The sequence below is a fragment of the Asparagus officinalis genome, chromosome 3 (assembly GCF_001876935.1).
Source record: "Asparagus officinalis chromosome 3, Aspof.V1, whole genome shotgun sequence".
Lineage (NCBI taxonomy): Eukaryota > Viridiplantae > Streptophyta > Magnoliopsida > Asparagales > Asparagaceae > Asparagus > Asparagus officinalis.
The window spans coordinates 34,679,740-34,707,166 of record NC_033796.1 but is presented as its reverse complement, the minus strand read 5'-3'; the positions used below and the strand labels follow the sequence as shown (position 1 = coordinate 34,707,166).

General features: G+C 39.2%; 3 protein-coding genes across 6 annotated transcripts in view; 2 read left to right on the top strand and 1 right to left on the bottom strand.

Moving 5' to 3' along the window:
• The window catches only part of LOC109834937 (protein saal1), a 65,215-nt gene extending 55,765 nt beyond the window's left edge, over nucleotides 1-9,450 (bottom strand). The window contains exon 1 of the mRNA XM_020402949.1: nucleotides 9,421-9,450. Within this exon, the coding sequence (XP_020258538.1) occupies nucleotides 9,421-9,450 (30 nt within the window). The remainder of the gene's footprint in view (nucleotides 1-9,420) is intronic.
• On the top strand, nucleotides 9,565-18,278 carry LOC109834936. The gene is made up of 7 exons (XM_020402948.1): nucleotides 9,565-10,256; nucleotides 10,332-10,464; nucleotides 15,990-16,139; nucleotides 16,354-16,409; nucleotides 16,823-16,989; nucleotides 17,390-17,482; nucleotides 17,571-18,278. Exons 1-7 carry the CDS (start codon nucleotides 9,701-9,703, stop codon nucleotides 17,958-17,960), a joined length of 1,545 nt encoding a protein of 514 aa, XP_020258537.1. The 5' UTR covers nucleotides 9,565-9,700; the 3' UTR covers nucleotides 17,961-18,278.
• Nucleotides 19,229-27,427, top strand: part of LOC109833738 (inositol hexakisphosphate and diphosphoinositol-pentakisphosphate kinase 2-like) — a 35,356-nt gene continuing 27,157 nt past the window's right edge. For 2 of the 4 annotated variants that reach the window (XM_020401526.1, XM_020401528.1), the window contains exons 1-6: nucleotides 19,229-20,073; nucleotides 20,206-20,265; nucleotides 21,165-21,211; nucleotides 22,108-22,191; nucleotides 24,031-24,094; nucleotides 25,511-25,664. In XM_020401526.1, coding sequence (XP_020257115.1) covers nucleotides 20,014-20,073; nucleotides 20,206-20,265; nucleotides 21,165-21,211; nucleotides 22,108-22,191; nucleotides 24,031-24,094; nucleotides 25,511-25,664 — 469 coding nt within the window. In that variant the 5' untranslated portion in view covers nucleotides 19,229-20,013. Of the gene's footprint in view, nucleotides 20,074-20,205; nucleotides 20,266-21,164; nucleotides 21,212-22,107; nucleotides 22,192-24,030; nucleotides 24,095-25,510; nucleotides 25,665-27,427 lie in introns of those variants that run through there. The other 2 variants (XM_020401527.1, XM_020401529.1) reach the window with 2 other exon arrangements.

The window sequence follows — 27,427 nt, the reverse complement described above, 5'->3', positions numbered from 1 at the left end:
CAACTGTGCGTTTTCAGCCTTTAAACAGGCTCAACTCTGCGTTTTCAATCTAGAAACGCAGAGTTAATCTTTAAAACAGCACAACTGTGCGTTTTCAGCCTTTAAACAGGCCAACTGTGCGTTTACAGGCCAATTGTGCGTTTATGGGCTCAACTGTGCGTTTTTAGCCTGAAACAGGCCAACTGTGCGTTTACAGGCCAACTGTGCGTTTATGGGCTCAACTGTGCGTTTTTAGCCTGAAACAGGCCAACTGTGCGTTTACAGGCCAACTGTGCGTTTACGGCTCAACTGTGCGTTTATGGGCTCAACTGTGCGTTTTTAGCCTGAAACAGGCCAACTGTGCGTTTACAGGCCAACTGTGCGTTTACAGGCCAACTGTGCGTTTACGGCTCAACTGTGCGTTTATGGGCTCAACTGTGCGTTTTTAGCCTGAAACAGGCCAACTGTGCGTTTACAGGCCCAGCTGTGCGTTTTCAGCCTCAGCTGTGCGTTTTCAGCCTCAACTGTGCGTTTTCAGCCCAGCTGTGCGTTTTTCAGCTCCAGCTGTGCGTTTTCAGCCCCAGCTGTGCGTTTTTCAACCTCAACTGTGCGTTTCAGGTCCAGAAACGCACAGTTCGAGCCCAGAACGCTGTTTTCAGCGTTTAACTCGTTCAAGCACGATTTGAACGGTTCCAGAACCGTTTTCTCCCCAAGATTTTAGGGGATCACTACCCTATCATGGAGAGATTTATGGGGAGCAGTTAGACCCCATTAAACCCTCATTAAGGAGATATTTAAGGGGGCGGTTATACCCTTAACCCCCTATAAATACCTCAAAACTCAACTGAGTTCGGATCCTCTTTTTTGGAGGGGGGGAGCTGACTTTTTGGGGATCCTTGATCGAGCATCTTGCCGCGTTCTGCAGCAACAAGGAGTTTTGGAGACCAGCAACAGGAGCTTCTTCCTTGGCTTATTAACCGAACTTTCGGTTCAAATCAACTCTTTTTCAAGAGTTCAAACTCGTTCAGAGTTATCAACTCGATCAGAGTTCAAAACTTGCTCTGCAAGTTCTTCTAAAACTCGTCAGAGTTATCAACTCGATCAGAGTTCAAAACTTGCTCTGCAAGTTCTTCTAAAACTCGTTCAGAGTTATCAACTCGTCAAGAGTTATTTCAAAACTTGCTACGCAAGTTCTCCACAGCGTCAAATCGTGAGGAGAAGACATCGTTCCAGTGAATCAAGACGTTCGGATCGTCAACGAGAAGCAAACTCGACGCGAGCATTCGAGGGAGGCATCTCATCGCCACCGTGAAGAACCCAGAATTAAACAAAGGGGAGAATCAAATTCATTCTCCTCTCTTTTGTAATCGGAATCCAAATTGTAATTGATTTTGAGAGGAATACAAGTCAATTTTTCTTTCATTGTCTTTTTACTTTAAATTTCCAACAAACAAAAGATGGCGACTCCGCTGGGGAACAACTTTTCTGACGAAGAAGTGGTGGCGCAATCCGACGTTCATCTCATTGGAACGACCGTTGAAACTCTGATCATTGAGTTCGATCAAGCCAAGTTTGAGAAGGCCCTCTCCTCTGGATCCTTTAGCCCCAAGGCTATGCGCAAGATCCACAAAGTTTCCGAGGAGACTAAAGCTCCAGTTGTAGCCAACTCATCTAAAGACTATCTCCCATGGGGGTTGCACTGTTCATACAGTCCCCTCTCTAAAGGAGAAGACTCGATTTCGGCACAACGTCAAAAAAGCCGATCCTCCAATCAACGCGAACTCCGCGTTTGCGAGCCTCAACATGAGCTCTGCATAAGCCAAGCTAAACGCAACTCTCAGGAGTGCGTTCCAAAATTTAAACGCAGACATCAAACCTGCGTTGATCTGGCTGAACGCAACTCTCAAGAGTGCGTCCCAGAACCAAAACGCAACTCTCAGGAGTGCGTTTCACAAACTGAACGCAACTCTCAGGAGTGCGTTTCTGAATCCGAACGCAGATCGCAGGACTGCGTTTCACTAGCAAAACGCAGACTTTGGTCTTGCGTTAATCAAGCTAAACACGACCCTCGTGTTCCTTCTTTGGAACACGATGTGATTCGTCGTGTTCAAAATGATCAACATGGATTTAAAATTCATGTTTACCAAGAACCAGTCCCATCCTTTAACGGACAGGGGGTTCCATCTCTACCCTCACGCTCTGTGAGAGGTGCCAAGGAGACTAAAGCTCCAAAGGTTGCTCCTATGCCAAAGGAAACCCTCTCCTTTAGTCGCCGAGATTACTCGAGCAGCCCTACCTCTAAAGGAGTGGGCTCAGTTTATGCCAAACGCAGCCCTCAGTGGTGCGTTGTGCAATCAAAACGCAGCCTTCAAAACTGCGTTGATTTGGCGGAATGCAACTCTCAGGAGTGCGTTTCAGAACCAAAACGCAACTCTCAGGAGTGCGTTCAAGATCCAAAACGCAGACTTACAAACTGCGTTAACCAACAAAAACGCAACCGGCAAAGGTGCGTTTCATCAACAAAACGCAGACTTCGGTCTAGCGTTAGTAAAACAGAACACGACCCTCGTGTTTCTTCTTCAGAACACGATGAGATTTGTCGTGTTCAAAAAGATCAACGTGGACTCAAGATCCATGTTCACCAGGAGCCAGTCTCATCCTTTAATGGACAGGGGGTTCCATCTCTACCCTCACGCTCTGTGAGAGGTTCATCCCAAGTCTCTGACTTGCGGGAATTGCTGTCGATGTTCAACCGACCGACGAATGTCGTTTTGCTCAATAATCGACGGCATCATCACAGGAAGAAGACTTTAGAGGTTGAATACCTTGGAGTCACTTCTAACATGGTTGGTAGAGGGAGATCATCAACCCTTAGTTCTGACGAGTCAGAGACAGATCATTCTCCAAGCGTCAGAGAAATCGTTAACGAGTTTGAAGGAGTCTACTAACGCACTCGGACGCGAACAGGAGCCATTCCCCCTGTCAACTATCGGAGTTTGGCCAGAGAAACTAATTCCGATGACGAACACTCAGCCATTGCGGAGTCCCAATCATCAAGCTCTTTCGTTGGGCATGAGAGCTTCGTCCACATGGCAGAACATTCGGAAGACCTTTCAAAGAGACTTGATGAACAGGAAGCCATGCTCAAATCTCAGCAGGAGGCCATCAATGAACTCATGGCCATGTTGACTCAAATCGTCGCAGACAAGGCCAAATCTCAAGAGACAGATTCGCCGCTTAGGCAAGAATCTTCCCGGAGAGGAAAAGCGTCTTCATCCCGACCTCACGCAAGCAAAGGGAAGGGAAAAGTGGTTGATGATGCGGCTTCTGACCAAGAAGCCCACAGCCTGGAATATTCCTCTGATGAAGGAAGAGAGACCGAGAATGAGCAGAATCTTCAGTCTGCCAAAATGGAAGAATTGGAAACCCGCCTCAAAGCCATTGCTAATAGAAGCGAGCTCCAAGATGAGGGAGTTATCAGACCCTATCCTGCCGAATGGGATGCAGCCCCTTATCCTCCAAAGTTCGAGGTCCCGACGCTACAAACTTTTGACGGCACGGGATCACCGAACCAACATATTTATCATTTCAAGTCACAGACTGGAAATATAATATCGAACGATGCCATACTGGCTCGATTGTTCATTGGCACCCTCAAGGGAATTGCCTTTGAATGGTTCAGGAAACTGCCTGCGGGCTGTATCCAAAAGTGGGCGGATCTAGAGAGACTCTTCCTGTCAAGATTCTTTGAAGAGGATACAGAAGTCTCCATCCATACCCTTCTTGCTACTAAGCAGAAGAAGAGGGAGTCCGTCAAAGCCTATGTCAAAAGGTTCCGATCCATGGCTCTCCGGTGTTCGTCAGGTATGACACAATCTACCTTAGTAGAGACCTGTCGACACAACTTGCAAACCGACCTCCTAGCCCGAATAGGAGTTGCAGAATGCCGTTCTTGGAGACAACTAATCTCTCAAGGCGAGCAGGCTCAAAAAATTATTGCCAGGATCAGAGCTGAAGAACAAAGTAGGCAGGATCAACCTGAGCAATCGGACCAAGCCCAACCTTCTCCGGAGCAATCGGACCAAGTCCAATCACCTCAGTCAGAAGGGGAAGATACTACGGCCACTGAAGCTAATCCTCTTCAGTAGGATGGCGGGTCCAACAACTATCATGTTAACAGTTACCTCTGATAGTCAAACTCATCAGATAATGGCCTACCTGGTGATGTGATTCTATTCCGACTTTATGGATAGTGCCCCACTAGGTGATGTGCCTTGTCTACCTCTTTTTTATTCCCCTGCTAAGTCTTCATCAAGACTGGGGGTTGGTTACTTGGAATCCACTGGATTAAGAGTAACGAATCTTTCACATCGTCGAGTTAACATTACCCTTCTGACGATCATCATCCCCACAGAGTATGCATTCAGTTTGCATCACTCCAAATTCTTGTCACGTTAACAATACACCTCTGACAAAACCCACTTATCAATCCTCGTCAATAGGATGATAAGTCCCCAAAGTTGCTCCAATTGCAACACAAATCCTGTCACGTTAATACTACACCTCTGACAAAACCCACTTATCAATCCTCGTCAATAGGATGATAAGTCCCCAAAGTTGCTCCAATTGCAACACAAATCCTGTCACGTTAACACTACACCTCTGACAAAATCCACTTATCGACTCTCTTCAATCTGACAAAAATCAACTTATCGACTCTTTCCAATAGAGCGATAAGTTCTCAAAATTGCTTCCATAGCAATATCTTTCTTGTCACGTTAACACTACACCTCTGACAAAATCCACTTATCGACTCTCTTCAATAGAGCGATAGGTCCATAAAATACTGTTATGTTAACATAACACCTCTAACAGTCAACCCCCCAATGAACTTGTTAATTCTTTCGGTGTTTCAAGCTACACAGAAAGAAATGACACCAAAAATCCATGCCTTCACGCATGGGGGACTTTATCTCGATCCCTAATTAGAGATAAGTCTGCATCTAACACATGCTGCCGGGTAGCCTATTCCCGCAATAATAGCAAAGCCTACGTATTCAATATCGTAGCAGGTCGTTATTAATAACGCCAAAATCCATGCCTTACACGCATGGGGAATTTTATCCTGAATCCTAAGTAGGGATAAGTCAATGTCTAACACACGTTGCCGGTTAGTCTTTTACCGTGAAAAGGACATCAAAATCCATGCCTCACACGCATGGGGGACTTTATCTTGATCCCTAAATAGAGATAAGTCTACGCCTAACACGCGTTGCCGGTTAGTCTTTTACCGTGAAAAGGACATCAAAATCCATGCCTCACACGCATGGGGGACTTTATCTTGATCCCTAAATAGAGATAAGTCTACGCCTAACACGCGTTGCCGGTTAGTCTTTTCCCGTCAAAATGACAAAGTCTATGTATTCAAAATCATAGCATCAAGACTAAGAGAGTTCATTCTCTTAGCACAACGTTACATGTGGAACGGACCTAGATAATTCACATGCTAGCCCGACTCAAACGGTAATCGGTAAAGGCTTATCAAATCCGTTGATGGCTGAGGGTTTGCCAAAAATCCTACGCACATTTGCAGGCCCATCAGCTTAATAGATGTGAGTCGAGACTTAAAACAGATGCGCCAAAGACAAGTCTCAAAGACTTAGTCAAAAATGCACGGAAGCCACTTCCATGTCTTAAGTCAAAATGTTGACCCGCGATGCAAAAAACCAAACGCCGAGGTCACACCTGTGTTCCAAATTCAACATGCAACGGTGAAACCCGCATCTCAAGTTCAAAATGCAGGGTCCACCCCCACATTCCAGAAGCAGGATTATGGCACATACCTTCACACAGGTCCTGCATGGAAAATCCGTTCAACCAAGCTGCTTTCGAAGCGAGTGCAGAGAACAACTCCTTTGTGACAAGGAATCAACAGCTCCAAGATCAGAGTTGAGATCCAAAGTATTCCGAAAATTCGTCCCAGTCAACCGCGAACTTTCGAAAACTTTGGAGGGGGTTCTGTAGGCTGTCTAAAAATCACAATAGATAGTTAATCCCTCATCAAACACCGATGATGGAAGTTATAATCTGACGACTTCCAGAAGGCTACAATTTGAGGACTTTCACGTAGAAGGTTACAATCTGACGACCTTCACAACAACTAATGAAGGCCCCAATTCAACAGCATTCACAATCAACATCGGGAGTTACAACCTGACGACTCTCATATTTTCAAGGAGCCAAGACGAAGATTACAAGAGGACGATCTGTGCAAAGCTCTAGCAAAAGAGACTACAAATTGACGGTCTCTTCATATTAAAATGCAGATATCTCTCAAACCGTAAGGAATTTGGCAAAACGGAGGAAGCGAACCGAAGCCTTCGGCTAGGTTCGGATGGCCCCGTCTCGTCGAGATAGCCGATTTTCATATGTAATTCGTCCAATTCCGACGTACGGTTTGAAAGTTATGACCTGTTCTTCGTAGCAAGTAATGTTCTGAAGACCGTCTGCAAGACTGGACTTCATCAGAACATTGGACTTAGCCTGAAGCCCGCCAAGCCCGCCTAAGGTTCGCCTCTGCATTACAGAGTCAAAGCGCACATGCTCAACTCTGCGTTTTCAACATCAAAACGCAGAGTTAATCTCTAAAATAGCACAACTGTGCGTTTTCAGCCGTTAACAGGCTCAACTCTGCGTTTTCAACATCTAAACGCAGAGTTAATCTCTAAAATAGCACAACTGTGCGTTTTCCAAAGCGCACATGCTCAATTCTGCGTTTTCAACATCAAAACGCAGAGTTAATCGCTAAAACAGCACAACTGTGCGTTTTCAGCCTTTAAACAGGCTCAACTCTGCGTTTTTAATCTAGAAACGCAGAGTTAATCTTTAAAACAGCCTCAGCTGTGCGTTTTCAGCCTCAACTGTGCGTTTTCAGCCCAGCTGTGCGTTTTTCAGCTCCAGCTGTGCGTTTTCAGCCCCAGCTGTGCGTTTTTCAACCTCAACTGTGCGTTTCAGGTCCAGAAACGCACAGTTCGAGCCCAGAACGCTGTTTTCAGCGTTTAACTCGTTCAAGCACGATTTGAACGGTTCCAGAACCGTTTTCTCCCCAAGATTTTAGGGGATCACTACCCTATCATGGAGAGATTTATGGGGAGCAGTTAGACCCCATTAAACCCTCATTAAGGAGATATTTAAGGGGGCGGTTATACCCTTAACCCCCTATAAATACCTCAAAACTCAACTGAGTTCGGATCCTCTTTTTTTTTTGGGAGGGGGGAGATGACTTTTTGGGGATCCTTGATCGAGCATCTTGCCGCGTTCTGCAGCAACAAGGAGTTTTGGAGACCAGCAACAGGAGCTTCTTCCTTGGCTTATTAACTGAACTTTCGGTTCAAATCAACTCTTTTTCAAGAGTTCAAACTCGTTCAGAGTTATCAACTCGATCAGAGTTCAAAACTTGCTCTGCAAGTTCTTCTAAAACTCGTTCAGAGTTATCAACTCGATCAGAGTTCAAAACTTGCTCTGCAAGTTCTTCTAAAACTCGTTCAGAGTTATCAACTCGTCAAGAGTTATTTCAAAACATGCCACGCAAGTTCTCCACAGCGTCAAATCGTGAGGAGATGACATCGTTCCAGTGAATCAAGACGTTCGGATCGTCAACGAGAAGCAAACTCGACGCGAGCATTCGAGGGAGGCATCTCATCGCCACCGTGAAGAACCCAGAATTAAACAAAGGGGAGAATCGAATTCATTCTCCTCTCTTTTGTAATCGGAATCCAAATTGTAATTGATTTTGAGAGGAATACAAGTCAAATTTTTCTTTCATCGTCTTTTTACATCAAATTTCCAACAAACAAAAGTCAAAATATTTTTTTGGCTATTGAATGGACATGGTTATCCTATCCTTATTGGTGTTCATTAGGAATACTCTATATTCATATCTGCTCCTCTATACAAATGGGAAAACCCAAGATTCACTATTCATGCTACGGTAAACACTAATATTTACTGTAGCAGTATCACTGTAGCAACATGAAACTAGAAAGGTTTTGGAAAAATCCACTGTAGCACACGAGAATACTGTAGTATATTAAACTATAGCAGGCTGCAGGATTTAAAAAAAGGGATTACTGTAGCAGGGAAAAAAGATATGTCGTGTTTTGCACGGTGTTCATGACTAGCTGATGTTTATGCCTATATGGTTGTGTATGCATATATTATCACCCAATGTCTTTATATATTTGTATCTCTATTAAATGCCATTGAACTATGCAAGATAGATCCTTGCTTGTATGGTTTAGATTAAAGTGCGAATTTTGCAGAAAAGACGTTCATCCATGTCTTGAAGCTAAAACATGTAGACAATTTCAATTTTCAAAACTAACAAACTTATTCTATGGACCTCTGCATTGCGTTGTGTAACTATAACATGCACAAAAAAATTTATTATATTGATATCTTTCAGTTAAACTCTCTTTGGTTAAACAAATTTTTTTACTTAAAAGACTAATAGTTGATAATCATAGCGTTAAAAAAAAAACAATAAAATATTCTTTTATCTATATCCATGCTAGCATCAATGTGTTTTGATATGATTGAAATATCGTCGATTGTATAGTCCAGTTTGAATTGTAAACCTTATAGTCGAGTTCATCCATATATCAAGTAGAGCTTATACAACCAACTTCAACCTAACAGCTTCTCTATAAGGTGTACAATTTAATTTATCATTGCTATCTTTTAGGCGTACATCAAAATTTTAAACCAAAATAGTTAAATCATTATTTGTTGCGACTTTCCTCAATCTAATGATGTGGGATCGTGTGGGTCAATTTTGCTATCCGTAATGATGTTCAATAGGATGCTTAATATTCATATTTGATATACCGTACATACCTAAATAGTTGCGTATGCATATATTATCACTGAACTTTAAAATATCCATAACCTATGCAAGATTGTAATTGACAGATACTTGATCATATGGTCTAGATCAAAGTGCAAACCTTGTAGATAAGTTTATCCATATCATATGTAGCTAAAATCTATAGACAATTTCAATTTTCAAAACAAACTTATCCCACGCACCGTGCTATGTAACCATGACATGCGCAAATTAATTCACTATTGATATCTTTTAGTTAAGTTTTCTTAGTATAAACAAATATTCTTTTTATCAATATCCATAGCAGCATCAATGTGCTTTCATGGTTGAAAGATCGTTGATTCTTTTGAATTGCATATCTTGTAGATGAGTTAGTTAATCCATATATCAAATAAAACTTATACAAACAATTTTAAACTAACAAACTTATCTATAACTATAACGTGTAGAGATTAATTTATCATTGCTATCTTTTAGGTATCCTTTTAACTTAAAAGAATTTTTAAAGGCGGGGAAAGCTGATATTATTATTGTATTTTATCCGCCTACGCAAGTACGCATCGAGAAAGACGCTTAACCCAACCCATGGCTTATGATCTCACACGAGCCAGCTGCCTCAGCAGCTCAACTCACACGAGTCCAAACTAATCAGAATTGTTTGCCCCCACCCAACCCAATCTTCTCACCCATCCTTCACGCTCTTCTTAAACCCTTGATATTTACAATCTCTCTCTCTCTCTCTGGATTCCCCAAATCGCCTCCATCAGAAAAACCCCAACCCACGCCAAAACCTAATCTCCGCCGACTCCGCCAACTGCGACAAGGAAGAGAAATTCCATGGCGTCGGTCTCGAGCTCCGATGTCTCCGAAGGGCCCGTCCTCAACCTCATCACCAAGAAGCTCCGCGCTCTCAAGAAGAAGCACAACCGCATAATCCAACTCGAGGAGAGCCAGGCCCAGGGTAAAACCCTAAACAAGGAGCAAGAGGACCTCCTCAAATCCAAGCTCTCCGTCTCCGTCCTCATCCTCATCACCAAGAAGCTCCGCGCTCTCAAGAAGAAGCACAACCGCATAATCCAACTCGAGGAGAGCCAGGCCCAGGGTAAAACCCTAAACAAGGAGCAAGAGGACCTCCTCAAATTCACGTCGAGCTTCCTGACGAAGACTCATGAGCGGGGGTGCTGTTTGACCTACGACTACGTGACTGATGACGCGACGGATTTGCTCGGTGAGGGCGATCTCGACATGATTTCGGCTCTCAGCGCGCTGCTGACGTCGCGGCCGGTTTATTCGGGGGTTTCGCACAAGAATGCGCTTGAGGTGTGCATTGAACGGGCGAAACTGTGGCTTGAGAACTCGGATCAGCCTATTCTCGAGGGAACATCAGCTACTTGTATGTGCCAGAGCTTAGTATGTTGTTATGTTTTGTAGAGGTTTGATTTTTATTGTGTTTCTTTTGTTTGGATAGATGCGGGATTGAGGGAGAAGTTGAAGAAGATTATGGCTTTGGACTACTTTACTATGACGCCGGAGATGAAAGCGCCAGTGGATGTGGCTGTACTTGCCTTCGAGCTTTTGTTTACAATCCAGCCACGTAGGTGGTATGAGGCATGCCAAATTGAAGACATGTTATATCAGGGAAAAATAAAAGATAAAATTCGGTTTAGTTTATCCCTCATGATAAAGGTCAAGAAGGAAAGGACTTTTCTTGTGTTTCTTCTTGATAGTTGTCTTCAGTAGTTCAAGGTGGACGTTTTCTTTGATTGGCTGATATGTTAAAGAAGGTTAACTTAGTTTGTTCGTGTTATGTTGGATTTTAGCGCACATTTTGTAACCAAGGCATAATTTGTTTTGATTTTAATGGTTGAACAATGCTTTCGTACGGAATAGTTTTTATGCATCTTCTTTACCTATGCATTCATGCTTCTGAGTTTCTACAGAAAAATACATGGCATAGCAATACAAACTATGAAGAGTTGGGCCATTTTTGAAGTAATGAGATTGAGTATTTAAGTGAGGTTGACTGCATAACTTAGAGTGGAATGTTTAGTGTATAGTGTTTGACTCCCGTTACTGTTGAGGTGACAAATTGGCCTTCTAGTTTTTTGTTCTACTAAGTTCCATTTGCCGAAGAATAAGAATAACTAGACTAGCTGGTTTAATTAAATTTAATTTAGATTAGTTCAGTTGACAATTTGAAAAAACTGTTCATGGCAATTCTCTATTAATGCAAGTTGGAATAGTTCAGGCATATATGCCATTTGTTCTTACTATTCATTGGCAAACAAAGACGAGAAATTGAATATTGGAGTTTCACCTCATCCTGTTTACATGTTACATGGCTTCACATTGATGCACAGAAGATGAAAGAACAACTAGATTGACTTAGATCTGTATATTTTGACTAGGGCTAACCAAATTAATCTAACCACTCATTTTACTAGCAACAAAGCAACTAACGACATTTAACTAGCTTTATTCTCTCACTGAGAGACGGCTATTGCCTATGCAATTCCCCTTTTGCTCGTGTTTTAAAGTCCTTTTCTTTATAAATGCCCTTCCTTTTGGTGTCTCTCTAGTCATGAACATAAAGGGATGTAACTGCTTGATTTTTTGCAATTAACATATTCTGACTTGAAATATATTTGATCAACATCCCTGTCTGCTTGTGAATGCATGTGAGTCTGGGAGGATAAAGGTAATACACCTTGCATGGCTTAAGTTATGAAGACATCATTTTGATAGACTGTAAGTATTGGATTGAGAGAATCTGTAAGAATGTAGTTCATAAAGTAATTTCACTTCAAGGGGAATACTTGGGGGGCTTTTATTTAGCAGACAACAATAAGTGCAACATGATTGAAGTGATATTTGGATCTCAAGGACCTTAGTTAATCTCCCTTATCAAATCCTTATGTTTTCGGTAATTTCTTAAAATCTGTTGTGAATGCTTTTGTCTTCCCGGGTAGATTGCACATAAACCTTTAGTCTATATTTCTAGTAGCAGTTAGCACCCCTCAACTAATTTAGTGGCACCTAGCTCACCTGTATTGTCATTTTTAGAAGGATAAATTACAGATAACAACACTCTTCACATATAATTTTATGAAGCATGAACCTTCCATGATACTAATGATTTAACATGTGGTTTGCGTCTCTATTTGTCCTGCTAGAGAAACATGCATATGGATGATTTAACATTCTGATGCTGCTTTTTTTTCCTGGTCGAATGCCTAGATTGAAATTGGGATAACCCTGATTTCTTCTAAAATTGATATTTATTTCAGGCTGTCATGGTGATTTCATGCGGACAATTGTTTTTTTATTTTTTCTTTTGCCATCTTTTTGATAGTTCGTGATCATCGTTTCTCTCTCAGTATTTGGGCTGATGTCTTAAAAAAGAATCAACTAAGTTAGGCAGAGTTTCATTTGTCAGTCCTATCTCAAAAGTTACATTTTTGACAACAAGAGTCTCTTCTAAGATATGTCTAGATGGGGAGGCAAAAATGACATCATCATAATGTGGCTTGGAATGTAAGGGAATCTTGGGCAGTAAAAGTATGTTGTAGATAATGAAGAGTATAATGCTTGGGATTTAGAAAACTCCATAGGACCTTGTAAGGATGCCTTCAGCAGTACAAATGGAAGTTACAATCAAGAGAACTTATCAAATTGTATATCTGGTGTGAAGATGGGATTCTTTGTTGCCTTGCATTCCTTGTTGCTATAGATTTGGATTTGGCCACATATACGCAAGAGTATTTCAGAGTCAATATTTGTGAGACTTGTTTAAAGGACTCTTACTGATTTAGTTTTATAGCAGTCATCCTCTTTAGCTTCCTTTAATTTGTTTACATAAGGATCAATAGGGTTGCATACAATATTGTGTGTTAAGCAGTCCTTTTGAAAGCAGTCAATCCACACAAGATGTAAGTCCTTAGATTGAATGTCTTTATTTGCTAGCATTTAAAGTTAGGCCTTGCAATTAGGCGTCTTAGAGTCAGAAGATACACAATGTTTTGTAATAATAATTATTGAAGTCCCAATTCTGCCAGATTTACTTATAGCTGATCATGAAACCTAGCCATTCACTACAATCCACGATCCTGTAAAGTGTTTTTCCTGCTTTAACCCCCAATAATTGGCATATAGTTGGCTATGGAAATCAGTAACTCGCACATTACTTCCATGAGAGTTTTGTATGGAAAAGAATGATTCATGATTTTCAAAGGTGCTTGTAAAAACTTATCTCCTGTATAGTTAATTTGAAACTCCTAATTCGTTGGAGGGAAGATAATTACTAAAGTTTGAGCCTTCTTTACACTCTGGAACATAACTGTTCTTATGGTAATAATAGTCGACATTGTAGTATTTACGAACTGGTGCTGAATATCTGATGATGATAAGCTTACTATAATTTTGGCTAAAAGCTGGTTTGTCCAAGCTGTTTGCTTGTGAACACCCCTAACGGCTTTCAGCTGCTTACTGTCTGCATTTGCAGCTTCCTACTATTGATATCTCTCTGTAACTTGAGAGGGCTCCATCTCAGGCATCTATGCATGTATGGATATTTATTCATAAGTTTGTTTGGTTTTGTTTGTTTATCCCTGATCTGTGTTTTGGTATGACTATGATGTATAATGCTCAGCAAGACGATGTTGACACTTCATTAGTAAGATAATTTGTTGTTGTGGTCCAAGTTTTGGGGTGTATATGGGTGCATGTCATGTGTATGCATTGGCGACTTTTAAAACATTGAGAATCAGATTATCATATACTGAGGTCTCAACAGCATACATTGAAATATTACAACGTGCACTGTTCATTTAAACAACCATGGAGAGTCAGATTTTCATCATCTATTGAAATGATCTCATTTCAAATGCATTTAGAAATTGGACAAGGTATAATACTAAACTAATTGCACTCAAGTTTTGAATGATATGAAGCCCATTGCCTGTTCAAATTAATTCATTGTAATACTTATTTTCTTGAAATCTTATCTTACAGTTGAAATTTCCTTCACCTTGAGTGTATATTGCAAACAAGTATTGGTGGAACATATCAGTATATTGATCTTGCTTTTTCTATTCTTGGACGTTTACTTTTTCTTTTTCTTTTAGTTGTTCTACTGTTATATTGGACCCCTAGTAATCAGTTGTTCTAAAGGTTAACGTTAACTTGGAACATTACTGGGGACCAACAGAAAGAAGCCTTTGCCAACAAACACAATCACAGGAAACAAAGGATATTGATTTAATTATTATAAAGGAAATTAAGCAACAAGGCGATCAGAGTTCCTTCCTGAAGAGGCTCGTTTGTATTTGGGAACTTGTTTACTGTAAACATTTCAACCTGTCTATGAAAACACACTTTGGGGAAAAAAGATGAAAACTGACAAGTACTTTTACATATTAAACATAATCTTTTGTTTTCTTTTTAAGAATTAATGCTGTTCACTAGAAGTTAATATAATACCATTGAATATTTTCATCTTGCACAAAGTTAACCATCAATAAAGTCTTTGAGGTTTAGTCTTTTACCATATCCACACTATTGCTTTTTATCCTGCAATTTCTCTAGGAGCCATGCTAGTCCTTGGCTCTTTATATGATATTTGAAGCGAAATATGGAAGACGGTGGAACATGGATCTAGCCTAAAACGCACATATGTTACACGCGCGCACGCACGCACACACATTGTTTTAAATATCCTCAACATGGCCCATATATCAGCCAATATGCTGGTCAACATGTCCTTTTGTATGGCTTGTCACAAAACAAGGTACTGCTTTTGGCAATTTTTGGGTGACATATTTTGATTTTCCCAATATATCAAGTGGCATTTCGGCGCAATTAAATATTGTAATGTCAATGTGGACCTTTATTTGTTTTAGAAGGTTTTAGAAGGTTGATTAATGATCCTAAACATATATTATTTACATTTTTTTTTGTATGCCTATATTTCATTAAATATGTTTAGATAATTACTTAATTAAATTACATTTTATGACATTATATTATATATCCACACCATGCGATATGCACTTTGATATTTACCACATATCCTCGATATTTTCGCGGTATCCACAATCCGATATGAATTTTGGCTGTCTGACATTTCTCCGATATCTGATATTTAAAAACTTGTGTACACATGCGCACAAAAGAGTGGGCAACAGTATATTTCTTTTTGTTAACATGATTCTCAAACATTTGCAGCTTTATACTTTTAGGCTGTGTTTGGCAACTCCAAAAATCCAGTTTTAGTGGAGACAACCTTGGCGTAAAAGTTCTTCGATTAGGTTCTTAGATTGGGAACTAGTCTTTTTAGTTCGATTCTGACCTGCAAACCATTTTTCTTGGCCTGGCTAAAGAAAAACCAGACAAGGATTGGTTCTCATGGAACTGCCAAACACAGTCTTAATATGTAGTTGCTTATTTGTTTGATTTATTTCTTATTAATTGTTGCTACCACTTCATGAACTTGGATAGGCTTGTGGACCTTGCTTGTGAATCTGTGATTGCACCAAAAGCTATGCTTATCTCCAGAATCACTTAGAATTTGTTACTGAAAACAATATGCTGGTGATAGCTTGATTTTCATTTTGCTAGGATATTCCCATTACGTCCAAAATGTGCAGTTGAATAGTGATTTAATTGCCTATAGGGTTACTTGTTGATACACCCCTTTTATTAAGGTGGCACCATTTGAACTCTTGTAAATATTTTATTATTAGAGTTACACCCCCATAAAACACAGACGTCACTACTTTTTTTTTTTGCTTCAGTTTAGATGTCTTTTAATCCTTTTTCTCGTTAAACTGAGGGCAAAAGGCAATGTATTGTTACATGATTCCACGTGACCTCTATCAAACTTCAAAGTAATGCGTTTGGAGTTCAGGATAAGTGCTAATAAAATAGTCTGGAAGGTATAAATTGTTACTCCCTCGTTATACATGATTAAAGGGATTATGTTTGCAATTAAACGTTACCTTTAATGTCATTTTATTTAGGTGATTTTACATCCTTTTAAAGTCAGAGAACTGTGAGCTTCTTGCAAGCTGTTAGCGATTGGCTCCTAAAGTAGAAATCTAGTGATGATTCTTTGGTGAGGATGTGCTAGGACACTTGTCCATATAGCTGTTGAAGTAAAGCTGTGTCAGCTTGCAAGTCCAAACCGTGATGCCTTCCCTTACAGAGATACTGATGTGCACCCCTGCAATTATCATTTTGCTGATTTTAAAGGGCTCAAGGCATCATTTGCCAGTGTAGAGTCACAACTTAAAGCTGTTACTTAGATAGGCTTGTGTCTTCAAGCGCCAGATGTTTTGTTATTGCTAAAGTTGATTACCAGTTAAGGTATCATCTGTGTGATAGTTCCCTAATTTTATGATACCTGGTTGAGCAGCTCCCTAGTTAGAGACATACATCCTGTCACAACTTGAGGTCTGTGTTCTCATGTCATGACCTTACTTCTTAGTTGCCAGTGCAGACATTAATTCTTGTGATGGAATAGATGGCCAGGGTATTGGTGGTGTTATTGGTAAGTTGCATAAATTCTGTAGATATTCCCAGAGGAAGTTGTCTCTTCAGTATGGCCATAAGATATAATCCTACTCTGTTAAAACGTGTCTAGAAGGAAGCTATTCAATACTTATAAAGGAATGCCTATTTGCTAAAGTAGCATTGCCAACTTATTCATAACCACCAAAGAGGGAACACAAACAAGGCTTATTTGTGAGGAAAGAGTCCATGACATTATGTCTTTATGAAGGTTTTGAACTTCCAGTGGGAAGTATTGATCCTTATTGATCGCACTGTGCTTTCAGGGTTCACCTAGCCAATAATATTAAGTAGTAAAGACGACACTGGATCGTCACAGATAGATGCCTTTATATTTAGTATTTTAATGATTAAGATATTCCAAATGAACGATTTAATTGTGCAATTGTACAGGGTTTATAATGATTGTTTTGCGTTCACTATTGATATGTGTATATCACGAGAAACTTTGTGATATCTTTCTTATTGGTTACGGGTTAGTTGAAATTAAATATGAAAAATTGGCTTTATTAGAGACAACAGAATTACAGTATAATTTACAGAGTCTGCCAAGTTACAAGGTAACCCTGGTGAAGGGGCTATTTTGTTTGTTTCTGATTCGATTATGTACTGTTTATGTGCCTACTTGTCAGCTATTGTCTTTTATATTTGCTACAAATAAAATTTAAAGCCTTGACTTGCTTCCATGCAAGCAGGACGAGTAGAAAATAATACCAATATTCCTTGAACTATCTTTTAGATACCATCCCTACTTGGTCTGTAGACATCTGACATTTTATGTAACAAGGTATTCTTGAATCTACAGGCCGCTACTAGGGATGGATACAGGAATGATCCTGGAGCTATAGACAGCAACCAGCACAATGATTTAATCAAATCCTAGACTAGGAATCTGTATAGTGTTGCATATAACTTTGCTTCATGCTATTATTTCAAGCTGTTAATGCTTACTTTTGATCACATCTGTTTCCACAGGAGGATGAGCAGGGAGAATCTCAAGCAGTCGAAAGCAGCGGTGATCAGTCTAGTCCGCCAAATGAATCTGAGAATGTGGTATACAAAACTTCCAGAGCCTGAATAGATGTCGCATCATACACTACCTTGTTGCCACTAAATATCTTCTATTTTTCGGTCTTATCAGGATGAGACACAAATTCCTTCAGGAGACAGTCTTACAGTTCAACAGGAGCAGGAAAGAGTAGAAACAGATATGGAACGCAGCCAGAGAGATCCCGACCACAAGGAGCAACAACAATACATCCCTCGAAGAGGATATCAAAACCAAAGAGGTGGCAGAGGTGGAGGCGGCGGGGCCCGAAGGGGTTACCCCAACGGCCGCGTTGGTCGTGGGGGCCGCGGAGGTGGCAGTGGCAGGTACCAGAACGGCCAAAACCAACAGTATTATGACTCAGGTTATTATCCAAGAAACTATCACAACAATCGGGGGAGAGGAGGCGGTAGGTCAGGCGGCTCAGCCATGTATAACAACAACCACCATGGTGGTCAGGCTGAAGTGGGGGCAGACTCTTAGCTTTGGCTAGCGTGAAACTTTTTTTTTAATGGCTGCTGCCCAATCTGAAGACGATCTGCATTTTGTTCACACCCCTGTTTCTTTCTCTAGATTTCTGCATGTTTAGTGGTATAATTGCCCTGCAGAACTTAATATATGACAATGACAGGCTTATTGGATGTGGGGTGGTTGTGGAGGTCTGATGGGTAAGTGGTTTTTAGAAGAAACTAATTTGACATGGCTTGTTTATTGTAGGACACTCTTTTATTTGCTTTTCATAGGGGTGATTGGTCTGGTGGTTTATTTGTTCTTAAGTTTTTGGGGGAGATTAACCGGGTAGCTTTGCTTTGTTTCAGCAAAATTTCACTCTAGATTCACTTCTCAGTGCATGTTTTTGTTGTTTGGTAGGTAGTTATAGAGATGGTGCGTATAATGATTTTCAAATGAAGCTTGATGCGTATGCAGATTGTAGACATAAGGTATGAAGATATGGCACGTGGAGTGGAGAAATGCAAGGATCAATCTCACCATTTAGGGTTATTCATTAAACAATATGACATGATTGTAGAGGGCGATTCACAGAATCAAGCAAACCAATTTATTAAAAGTCAAGTGGTGTTAGAATTTGGATTTTTTTATATGATTATTACGGAATAATCCAAACAGTGTGATGGTTATACTAGCATCAGATGTCCGTAAAGAGTGCTGGATATTTGAAAACAAATATGCCAAAAGAATGAGCACAACAAATATGGCACTGGATGCTTAAGAACAACACGCCAAAAGAACGAGTACAACCGCAACGTCCCAATGAATGTGTGGCGATGTGATAAAGAGTTAGGATAGAAAAATACACTCTCAACTTTAGAGATGAGAAAAATTCAGAAGTGACGGTGGCATCTGCGCATTTGGATAATAGGTTCCTGAGTAACTTACAGACCGAGCCATACGCACCCCACACCCTCGATATCTTTGCTCATCTTCGAAACGAAAACAGCTGATGACCTCAACGGGTGAGTAAACGGTTGTTTTGATTGGTTTTAACTAATCTTTTTCAAAGCGAACCAAACCGGATTAGATTTGAAACCGAACTGAACCGAAGCAAGCCGTTTCGATTTTGAGCATATCCAAGTCAAGTCAGAGAATCCGTTAGCTGAAAACTAATAATCTTATAACTCCGAACATCTTGGTCTCAAGTTTAAAAGCAAACTGGTCGGACCAATTATTTTATAAACTAGAATCAAACATGAATCGTTTAAGATATATAAAAATATTAGTATAAACCATCTTTTCACCTACCAAGAGCGTGAGCTTTTTTTTACACAATAATGTTGAGATTGATCGATTCCATTATTTCAATTTCAATTTTTCCTTGACCAAACTGAACTGATTTTGTTTTTCCTAAAACCAAATCGAATGTTTCGGCCACTTTATTCGTTCGCGCCGCACGTAGCGCTCAGCCCTAGCTGACCCCTCGCCAGATCCCGACCTCGCCTCCCCCATCCGTATCCGTTCAGGGGCGCGTTAAAACGGATCAGCGTGGATCGCAATCGATCCGCACACCCACCTATTCGGGCCCACCAACGAAGTTCTCCAAGATTCCAGAATCAGTGGGGCCCAACCCATTCCGCGATCACACGAAGTTCACATGATGAATCCCACCGCCCGCAGCCTCCACAAACATCCCCGACCATAACATTTTCAGCGACAGCGACCCCGTCCGAGTTTGAAAACTTTATCGCTATCTCATCAATTCCTCGAACCTAACTTCTCCTTTTGCCTCGGATGTTAATATTAATACTAAAATACTAAAAATAGGAAAAAAATATCATTATCCTCATCCTGATCCCTTACTCATCGTCCACCGTCTGGAACTGAATCCGCGTTCGTGGACTCTAGATAGCCTACCCTTCAGGCCAAACAAAAAGTTTAATTAGAAAACGTAAAGTGAAGAAAGCACTACAGTATTTTTTAGCCTCCTTTTATTATAAAAAAAAAAAGAGGGGAAAGAGAAATCTCTGGATTTGAATTTGAAAAGCGCAGCCAGGGGCAGAGGAAGGGAGGAGCTGCAGCAATGGAGAAGATCAAGATCGGCGTCTGCGTCATGGTAAAGAAGGTGAAATGCGGATCGGAGGTTCTTCTCCTTTTTTCCTTCTTTTTATTTTGTTTTTTATTTTCAGGGGAGGAAAATGGTAAGATTCAAAGCGCACATTGATTCTTTCAATAAAAAGGTGTTGTCTGCTAATGTTGTTGTTGTTTTGTGTAGGTGTTCTCTGCTCCTATGGGCCAGATCCTGGACAGGCTGCAGGCGTTCGGAGAATTCGAGGTATCTTTCAGATCATACTCTTTGTATGAGATTTTTTTATTTTCTTTTCATGTTCGGTGTATGATAAGAGAATTTTTTATCATAATATTCTAGAATGATCCTACTTTATTATGAAAAGTTAGAGCAAGTCAAGAAGAGCCAAATGCTATGACATGTAAAGTCACTATCACAAAAACTGCTATTATGAGTACAAAAGTTTCGTTTTTTTTGTTGTGAACGTATTTAGTAATACTATTTACCGTTCATAACAGATTAGCTTGCGTAGTTATAATAAAATCACGTGCATGGAGAACACAAAATAAATATCACTTGCCATGATTCATGAACTTCATAATGATATTGCCATATGGGTCCCATCTGGAGCATCCCCCGTGTTGATGTAGAGGGAGGGAGGAAGTGTTTTCAACAGTTATCTAAAATTGAACCCCTTCAGCCATGACTCAATTGTGTTTGGCAATTTGTTTGATAGGGGAGGAGATATTGTGAAAGCTAGATGAGAGAGTTTGATGGGTGCCTTTCCTTAACTCTTAGTGCCTGCATTAGATGATTATCTATGGAAAATATATCGATATGACAGTTAAAGGTTAGTAAATATTATCAGGATGATGGTCCGTCCACAGTTGGAAGCCATAACTATACATGCATTCAATTGTGATGAATGAAGTGGATTTGGAACTTAGAGTGTCCTGTTATTAAGTTTGCATGAATTTGGGTTCATACCCAGCCTAAAATAACCAAATCACCTTTTTGTGCTTTGCAATGGCATATTTTCATGTGGTGCATGTATTCATTTTCCCTGTTAGTAATCAGCTATAATTTAATTATAGGTATTTATTGCATTATTTCAATGTTTTAGCTTTCTCGTCAGTTATATTTGACAATTTGTTCACTTTCTGCAGGTCATCTTTTTTGGCGACAAAGTCATTCTTGAGGAACCTGTAGAGAAGTATGTTTTTGTCCACAGTCAGAAAATATCTATACTGTCATAACTACGAAGCTCCTGAATGTGTCTCATCTCATCATATGAAGAATTGAAGGCGCAAAAAATCATCCTAGATGTCATTAGTTAAAGAAAGGCACATGGTCAATCAAATTAAATGCTTCGAGGGGCTTTTCAGTTCCCACTATATAATGAAGACCTTGCTTGCATAGATCCATCCCATCAAATCTTAAGTAGAAAATTTGAAGCACATTATATTTGGTTTTAACTGCATTCTCAAAAAATCTAGTTTCACGTCACATTAATGCAAGTCTTTTAAGCTATTGTTTTCTTTCTGTTGTTGGCGGCAGCATTTTTCTTAACTTGAATCTAGGGGTTATAGATAAACATGATAACCATTGTATCTAACGAGAAATTTTTTTATGCATTAAAAATGCTTAACATATTTATCTGGCTATACATACTTCTGTATTAAAATTTAGGGCAAACTGTGCCAAGCAAACGGAGCGATGTACAGCCGAGTGGTCTTGTCATTTTCTTTGTTTTTAATTCCTGTATGTGTATGGGTGCATTCTTCCCTTAGAAGATACTTGTTTCATACAATCTAATAAAATCCTCGTAATTCGTTTATCACCCTCAGTTTGATCCTTTGGTTCCCCTTATACATAGATATGCATAACCAGTGTAAGTAATTCGTTTATCACCCTCAGTTTGATCCTTTGGTTCCCCTTATACATAGATATGCATAACCAGTGTAAAGATTTTCCACATTATAGGTTTATGGATCCTTTGGTTCCCCTTATACATAGATATGCATAACCAGTGTAAAGATTTTCCACATTATAGGTTTATGATGGTTGTCTTAGTTGGCATGACCATTCTACATTATTTTTCCATTGCAGCTGGCCGATTTGCGATTGCTTGATTGCCTTCCATTCTACTGGTTATCCACTTAAGAAGGCTGAGATGTATGCTGCATTAAGAAAGTAAGATCTTGCTCAACTTACATTTCTTGCACCATGCATCTGCTAATGCTATTTGTTTCAGTGTTTTGTTTACACTTTACATATTATTTCTTAAGTTCCAACTTGGACAATTCTGCATCTTATTGCAATATGTTCTCAGCTTGTTATAACTCAACTTTTCTGCTACTAAGTTTTCTATCATAAATTTTGTTCTAATCAAAGTGCTAGATGTGTAATTTAATGTACACACCATATGATTTACTTCAGTTTGAAATTTTTTGATCAGCTGATATAGTAAATACTTACTTCAGTGTGTGTGTGTGTGTATTTCTTTGATGGGAATATTTATTGTATTCCTCTTCTCTTTCTGATAATTGTTTCTGTGACCTTTGCATTAATGGATGCTAGTTACTTTAGCAAAGAACTCCTTACTTTTGCATACTTTATTCTCAAGTTTGTAGCAAAATGAACAAGTGGCGGAATGAATTCATTAGATAAGTCTCCAGAAACTGGGGAAGGTAGCTTGAGTATTCTAATATAGATGATATAATAGTTCAAACAATTGTAACACACTTGCAATATGATGCAGATAGGCTGGGAGCCCATTTATAATATTAACTACAATCTATGACCAAATAAATAGTTGTTGTTGTTGCTTTCTTTTCGGGGTATGGGTGTGGGGGGTTGGGGGGTTGCATACCAAATACATATTTTGGATGTTGCTTCATTTGGGTTTGAAGAATAGTTTTTGTCAATTAACATATCATTTATGAACATTTTTACTGGAATTTTATACGTTGAATTCCTAATGAAGAGTTTAAACAATTTTCTTTTTGACTATGTTGGAAATTCTTTTTGGTGGCATCCATTATTCAGTCTAGTGAGCATAAAGAAAATAAATCTACTTGCGACGAAGCCTTCTGTACATTGTTTTCGAACCTTGCTGTGAGATCTCATCTTGTCCTCTGTGGGAAAGGGCAGTTATTCTGGTTACATATTTAATTTAAATTTGCTGCATTCAAGGGGAAGCGTCACGGATCTCATCTTGATCTTATACCATGCAATATGTTTAGATTTAGATAATCTCTGTACCCAATAACTCTCTTATTGTTTAGTTTTAACCTGTTCATATCAGCTCAAGGCTTGAGTAATCTGTACTTGTGTCCCACTGATGCACTGGTTGCAGTTTCTGTTATTTAGTTTTCATCTAGGTAACATGGACACTTCGTTTTGGGTGCCTTTTCCGTGTACGACTCTCCGCAGACACTCCAGGGACACTTGTGGTAAAAAAAGAAAAAAAAGATTTCCCCCATCACTTATACCCTAAACTAGTTTCTCTGGTAATATCAGGTTCAAAACCAATTTTTTTTAACCTGAAAACTGAAATCTGTTACTTAAATATTTGAAAAACACTCATCATATTATCCCATGCGGTCAAAACTAACCTTTTTGTTGTTAAATCTTATTCTTTGTTTGATTTAACTTGATTCTTAATTGTTATAGATAATAGAAAGAAACATACAAATGTTATTACTATTTTTATTTGATCAGGTGTGTGTATTATATACTGTGGCCCCGTATCCTACATTTTACTAATTTGCTGTATACCGTGTCCGAATCGGTGTCCGTGTCCGTGCTACTTGGTTTTCATACGTTCTTGGCTTCTTGTTAGATGTTAACATTTTTAATTAAAAACTGGAAATTAATTACCTAGTTTGTTTGAGTTTTAAGTTTTAAAACTCAAGTACCTCTCATAAAAATTCTCCAAAAGCTTTTTTCATTTGTCAGTGAAGGTGGGTTTAAAACAGCTACGATACTAATTCGTGGTCTAATAATTTACTTACAATATGTTATTTTCAGGCCCTTCCTTGTGAATGAATTGGAACCCCAGTATCTTCTCCATGATCGGAGGAAAGTTTATGAGGTAATTAATCTCTCAGTATTTAGTTACTATGAGATGCATTAGATTTTGTTGTATGCTAATAAGTTGTACTACAGATAATGTTATGTCATTTCTTGCATTATCTAATTCCGTTTACACTACGTAATGGTACAGTTATTTTGTGTCATAATATTCAGCATTTGCATATATCCAATTACGGTTGTTATGTAATGGCATGATAGTGCCCTCGAGGCAAAGACTGTCATAGCATGTATCCCAAACAGTGTTTTACAAAGCGTTGGGCGTTTCTATGCGACTGCTGAGCACACAAGCCTAGGCAGTCGCTTAAGCGGCATTAAGATGTTTTTGGCACTTTTTAACTTTTTTAAGGTGATTGTTTCTGACGTAATGGAATGGAAGGTATGAGATTTACAACTCTGCGGCAAAGAGGAAGATTGAAATGAGGCACTGAGTGTGGAAGATTTTTTTTGAAGTTTCAAAACTTAATCCTCACAGTTTTACCTGCGATGGATTTGGATATCGAGTTCTGACCTGACTTGTTCTCTTCACTCATTAGGGATGTACCTATGCTTTAGCGAGCATCATACCTATTTTTGACGCGGTGCTCTGTAACTGGCCTTGCTGCTAAGGTACTCCCGAAACTGGTGCAGGAGGTCTGAGTGCCACTTAAGCTTAAGTGACTGTCTAACTGCACCCCCATACCACTTTTTCCAAAGGAGGATTCTAAAGGATTCCTCAGAGGAGTTTCAGTAACCTGTTAAACCCTAGCTTTTATCTTGTTTATGGTCAATGATTAATACGAGCTGTTAACTCTGAAGAAAGTGTACACTAGGGAAATAACATCTCATGTAGTTTTGTTGTTGTTGTTGTGTGTGAAAGGCTATAGGACAATTTGAAAACTACAACTTACAAACAAATATATTATGAAGTAAAAGTTTCATGCTTATGAACAGGTAAGGTTTCTTGACTCAGAGGGACAAATATTTTGATACTATGAATATTACTTCATTGAGTCTGCATCAATATTTTGACCCACCCTGGATCTGACCTAAGAAGATTTGTAGGCATGGAGGAGGAAAGTTCAATATTTAGTGCAAAGCTAATCACTGTTGGGTTGTAGATGTTGGGGGCTATGTTATGAATTTGTGGACATGGACCTGCCAATATCCACACGACATACACCATGCATATGACATATTCTAATAACTATCTTAGTTTATTTTAAGTAATGAAAAGAAGAATTATTGCTGGTACTATTTTTTGGTTGTGTTGGATTGATCTCCCTCCAGTGCTGTTCCTTTGAATTAGCTGATTCATTATACCTTAAATAAAAAGAGTTGTGCACTGATCTGATTAATTTTTTTGTAATAGATAAGATTAGCTGATTGATTAGACCATTAAAATGAAAAATTCTTATCTGTCTTTTTGTTGCTTAAGCGTCTTGAAATGTTCGGAGTTCCAGTTCCAAATTATGCGCTTGTAAATAGAGAGTTCCCTTATCAAGAGCTGGACTACTTTGTTGAGCAAGAAGACTTTGTTGAAGTGCGTGGAAAGCGGTTTTGGAAGCCTTTTGTTGAGAAACCTATAGATGGTGAGACCTCGAAGTATGCAAATTGTCTAGTAATGTCAGTATTTAGTTTACATAAGGCTTTCTTTTTATAAGCATTTCAGAACTGAACCTCTCAATTTTGTAGTAAATTGTTTACATTGTCTAGTACCCCTTTTCTATAATTATCTATCCATATACTATATACAGGTAAGACTGCTGTAAGGTGACTCCTTAGGCAATTACATACTTCTTAGGTTTAAAATCTCACCATAGACCATTTTTATGGATGTGACACTGTTCATCATGATTCTATCTTGAAATACTTGTGCATTAAGATTACTTTTTTCTTTTCGTTTTTTTTCCATGCATAACATAGTTGCAAAATGAGCAGTTTTTCACCGTCAGACCATAAAGCATTTGATCAATAGTGAGTTCAAATAACAGGATTTTTTTTTTCTGTACAATCAGTTTGGATTGATAATCATGATAAATAGTGTGGAGCATCATTGCGATGCTCCAAGATGTGATTTGATTCGTTAGACAATTATCTAAGAAGTCACCTTAGAGCACACACGTACACTCACACTTACATATTACACACGCGCACCTGCGCACACGTGCACACGCACGCACACAGACATGTAAGGTGTATCTGTGTGTCGTGCCCGTATACACTATTACACATAGATATACGCATACACACATACAGATACACATCACATATCATATGGCATGCATATGCATATACATAAACATTTAGATAAAGATATAGACATATCAATGATCCTATAATCCCGAATTTGAGTAAAAGCTGCATTATCATGTGGTCCTGCAATGCAATTGTAATTGTGAAGATCGTACCATAATCAAACTTCTCTGCAAGTGTAAACTGAAGACATATCATAAACTGGTTTCATAAGTTAATGCAGCTACCTGGACATCATCAGAACAACTAGTTGACATATGAAATGGCCTTGAAGCAGGGGCGGGGCGGATTGGGCCGAACGACATGTATGTATACATAAACATAAAAATATAATATTATAAAACTATAGTATCTGATGAGAATGCACTTAGTACCCTTTATTGTTAAAATTTTAAATAGATTTTTTGCTTTTCAATGGGCAATTCACTAAGTTCTCTAGTGTTTTTAGATTGCTTGGGTCTGGGGTTGCAATTTTAGAATTTTTTTATTTTTTTTTTTTTTGGGGGGGGGGGGGGGGGAATTTGCATGGCTTTACATGCAAATTTCTAAAATGGCAAGGGGTGCATTTGCACTCCCAGCTAGGCAGTAGATCTGCCCCTGCCTAGAAGCATGTAGTGGTTCAGGTAGCCAGTTGTTAGAACCTGAGTCGATGAGTCAATGATGCTGCTAGTTTCTGAGCTTGACATCATTCTTCTTATCCGTTGAGTTTGTTCGTGGATTCTTTAAAAACTACTTTGAGGAAGTAATTATTAGAATTTGAACTATTTTAGAAGAATACTCTGAGATGCATGACATTTAGTCATGATGATCTATATGTTTCTACTGAATGGTACAATGATCTGATTAGGAAGATTTTTCATCCATCAAAGTAGCAATTGCTCTATTCTTGTACGTTTCTTTAGGAACTCTAGTTTGCAGGAAAGGAAGATGATTTGTGGGTCTTTGCAAAATCTGGTGTTCAGATCATACTATTTGTGATCTATTGAATCTTATATTTAGAGGAAATTGGATTTTGACTCAAAAATATCGTGTGCATTAATGAGAGAGAGAGAGAGAGAGAGAGAGAGAGAGAGAGAGAGAGAGAGAGAGAGAGAAGAGA

Bases quoted from the DNA above. Each gene is read 5' to 3' on its own strand.
- LOC109834936 (XM_020402948.1), top strand. From the start codon at position 9,701: ATGGCGTCGGTCTCGAGCTCCGATGTCTCCGAAGGGCCCGTCCTCAAC. The intron at 10,465-15,989 runs GTATGAGGCATG...AGGATGTGCTAG, and splicing joins ACAATCCAGCCACGTAGGTG to GACACTTGTCCATATAGCTG. The intron at 16,990-17,389 runs GTAACCCTGGTG...TACTTTTGATCA, and splicing joins AGAGTCTGCCAAGTTACAAG to CATCTGTTTCCACAGGAGGA.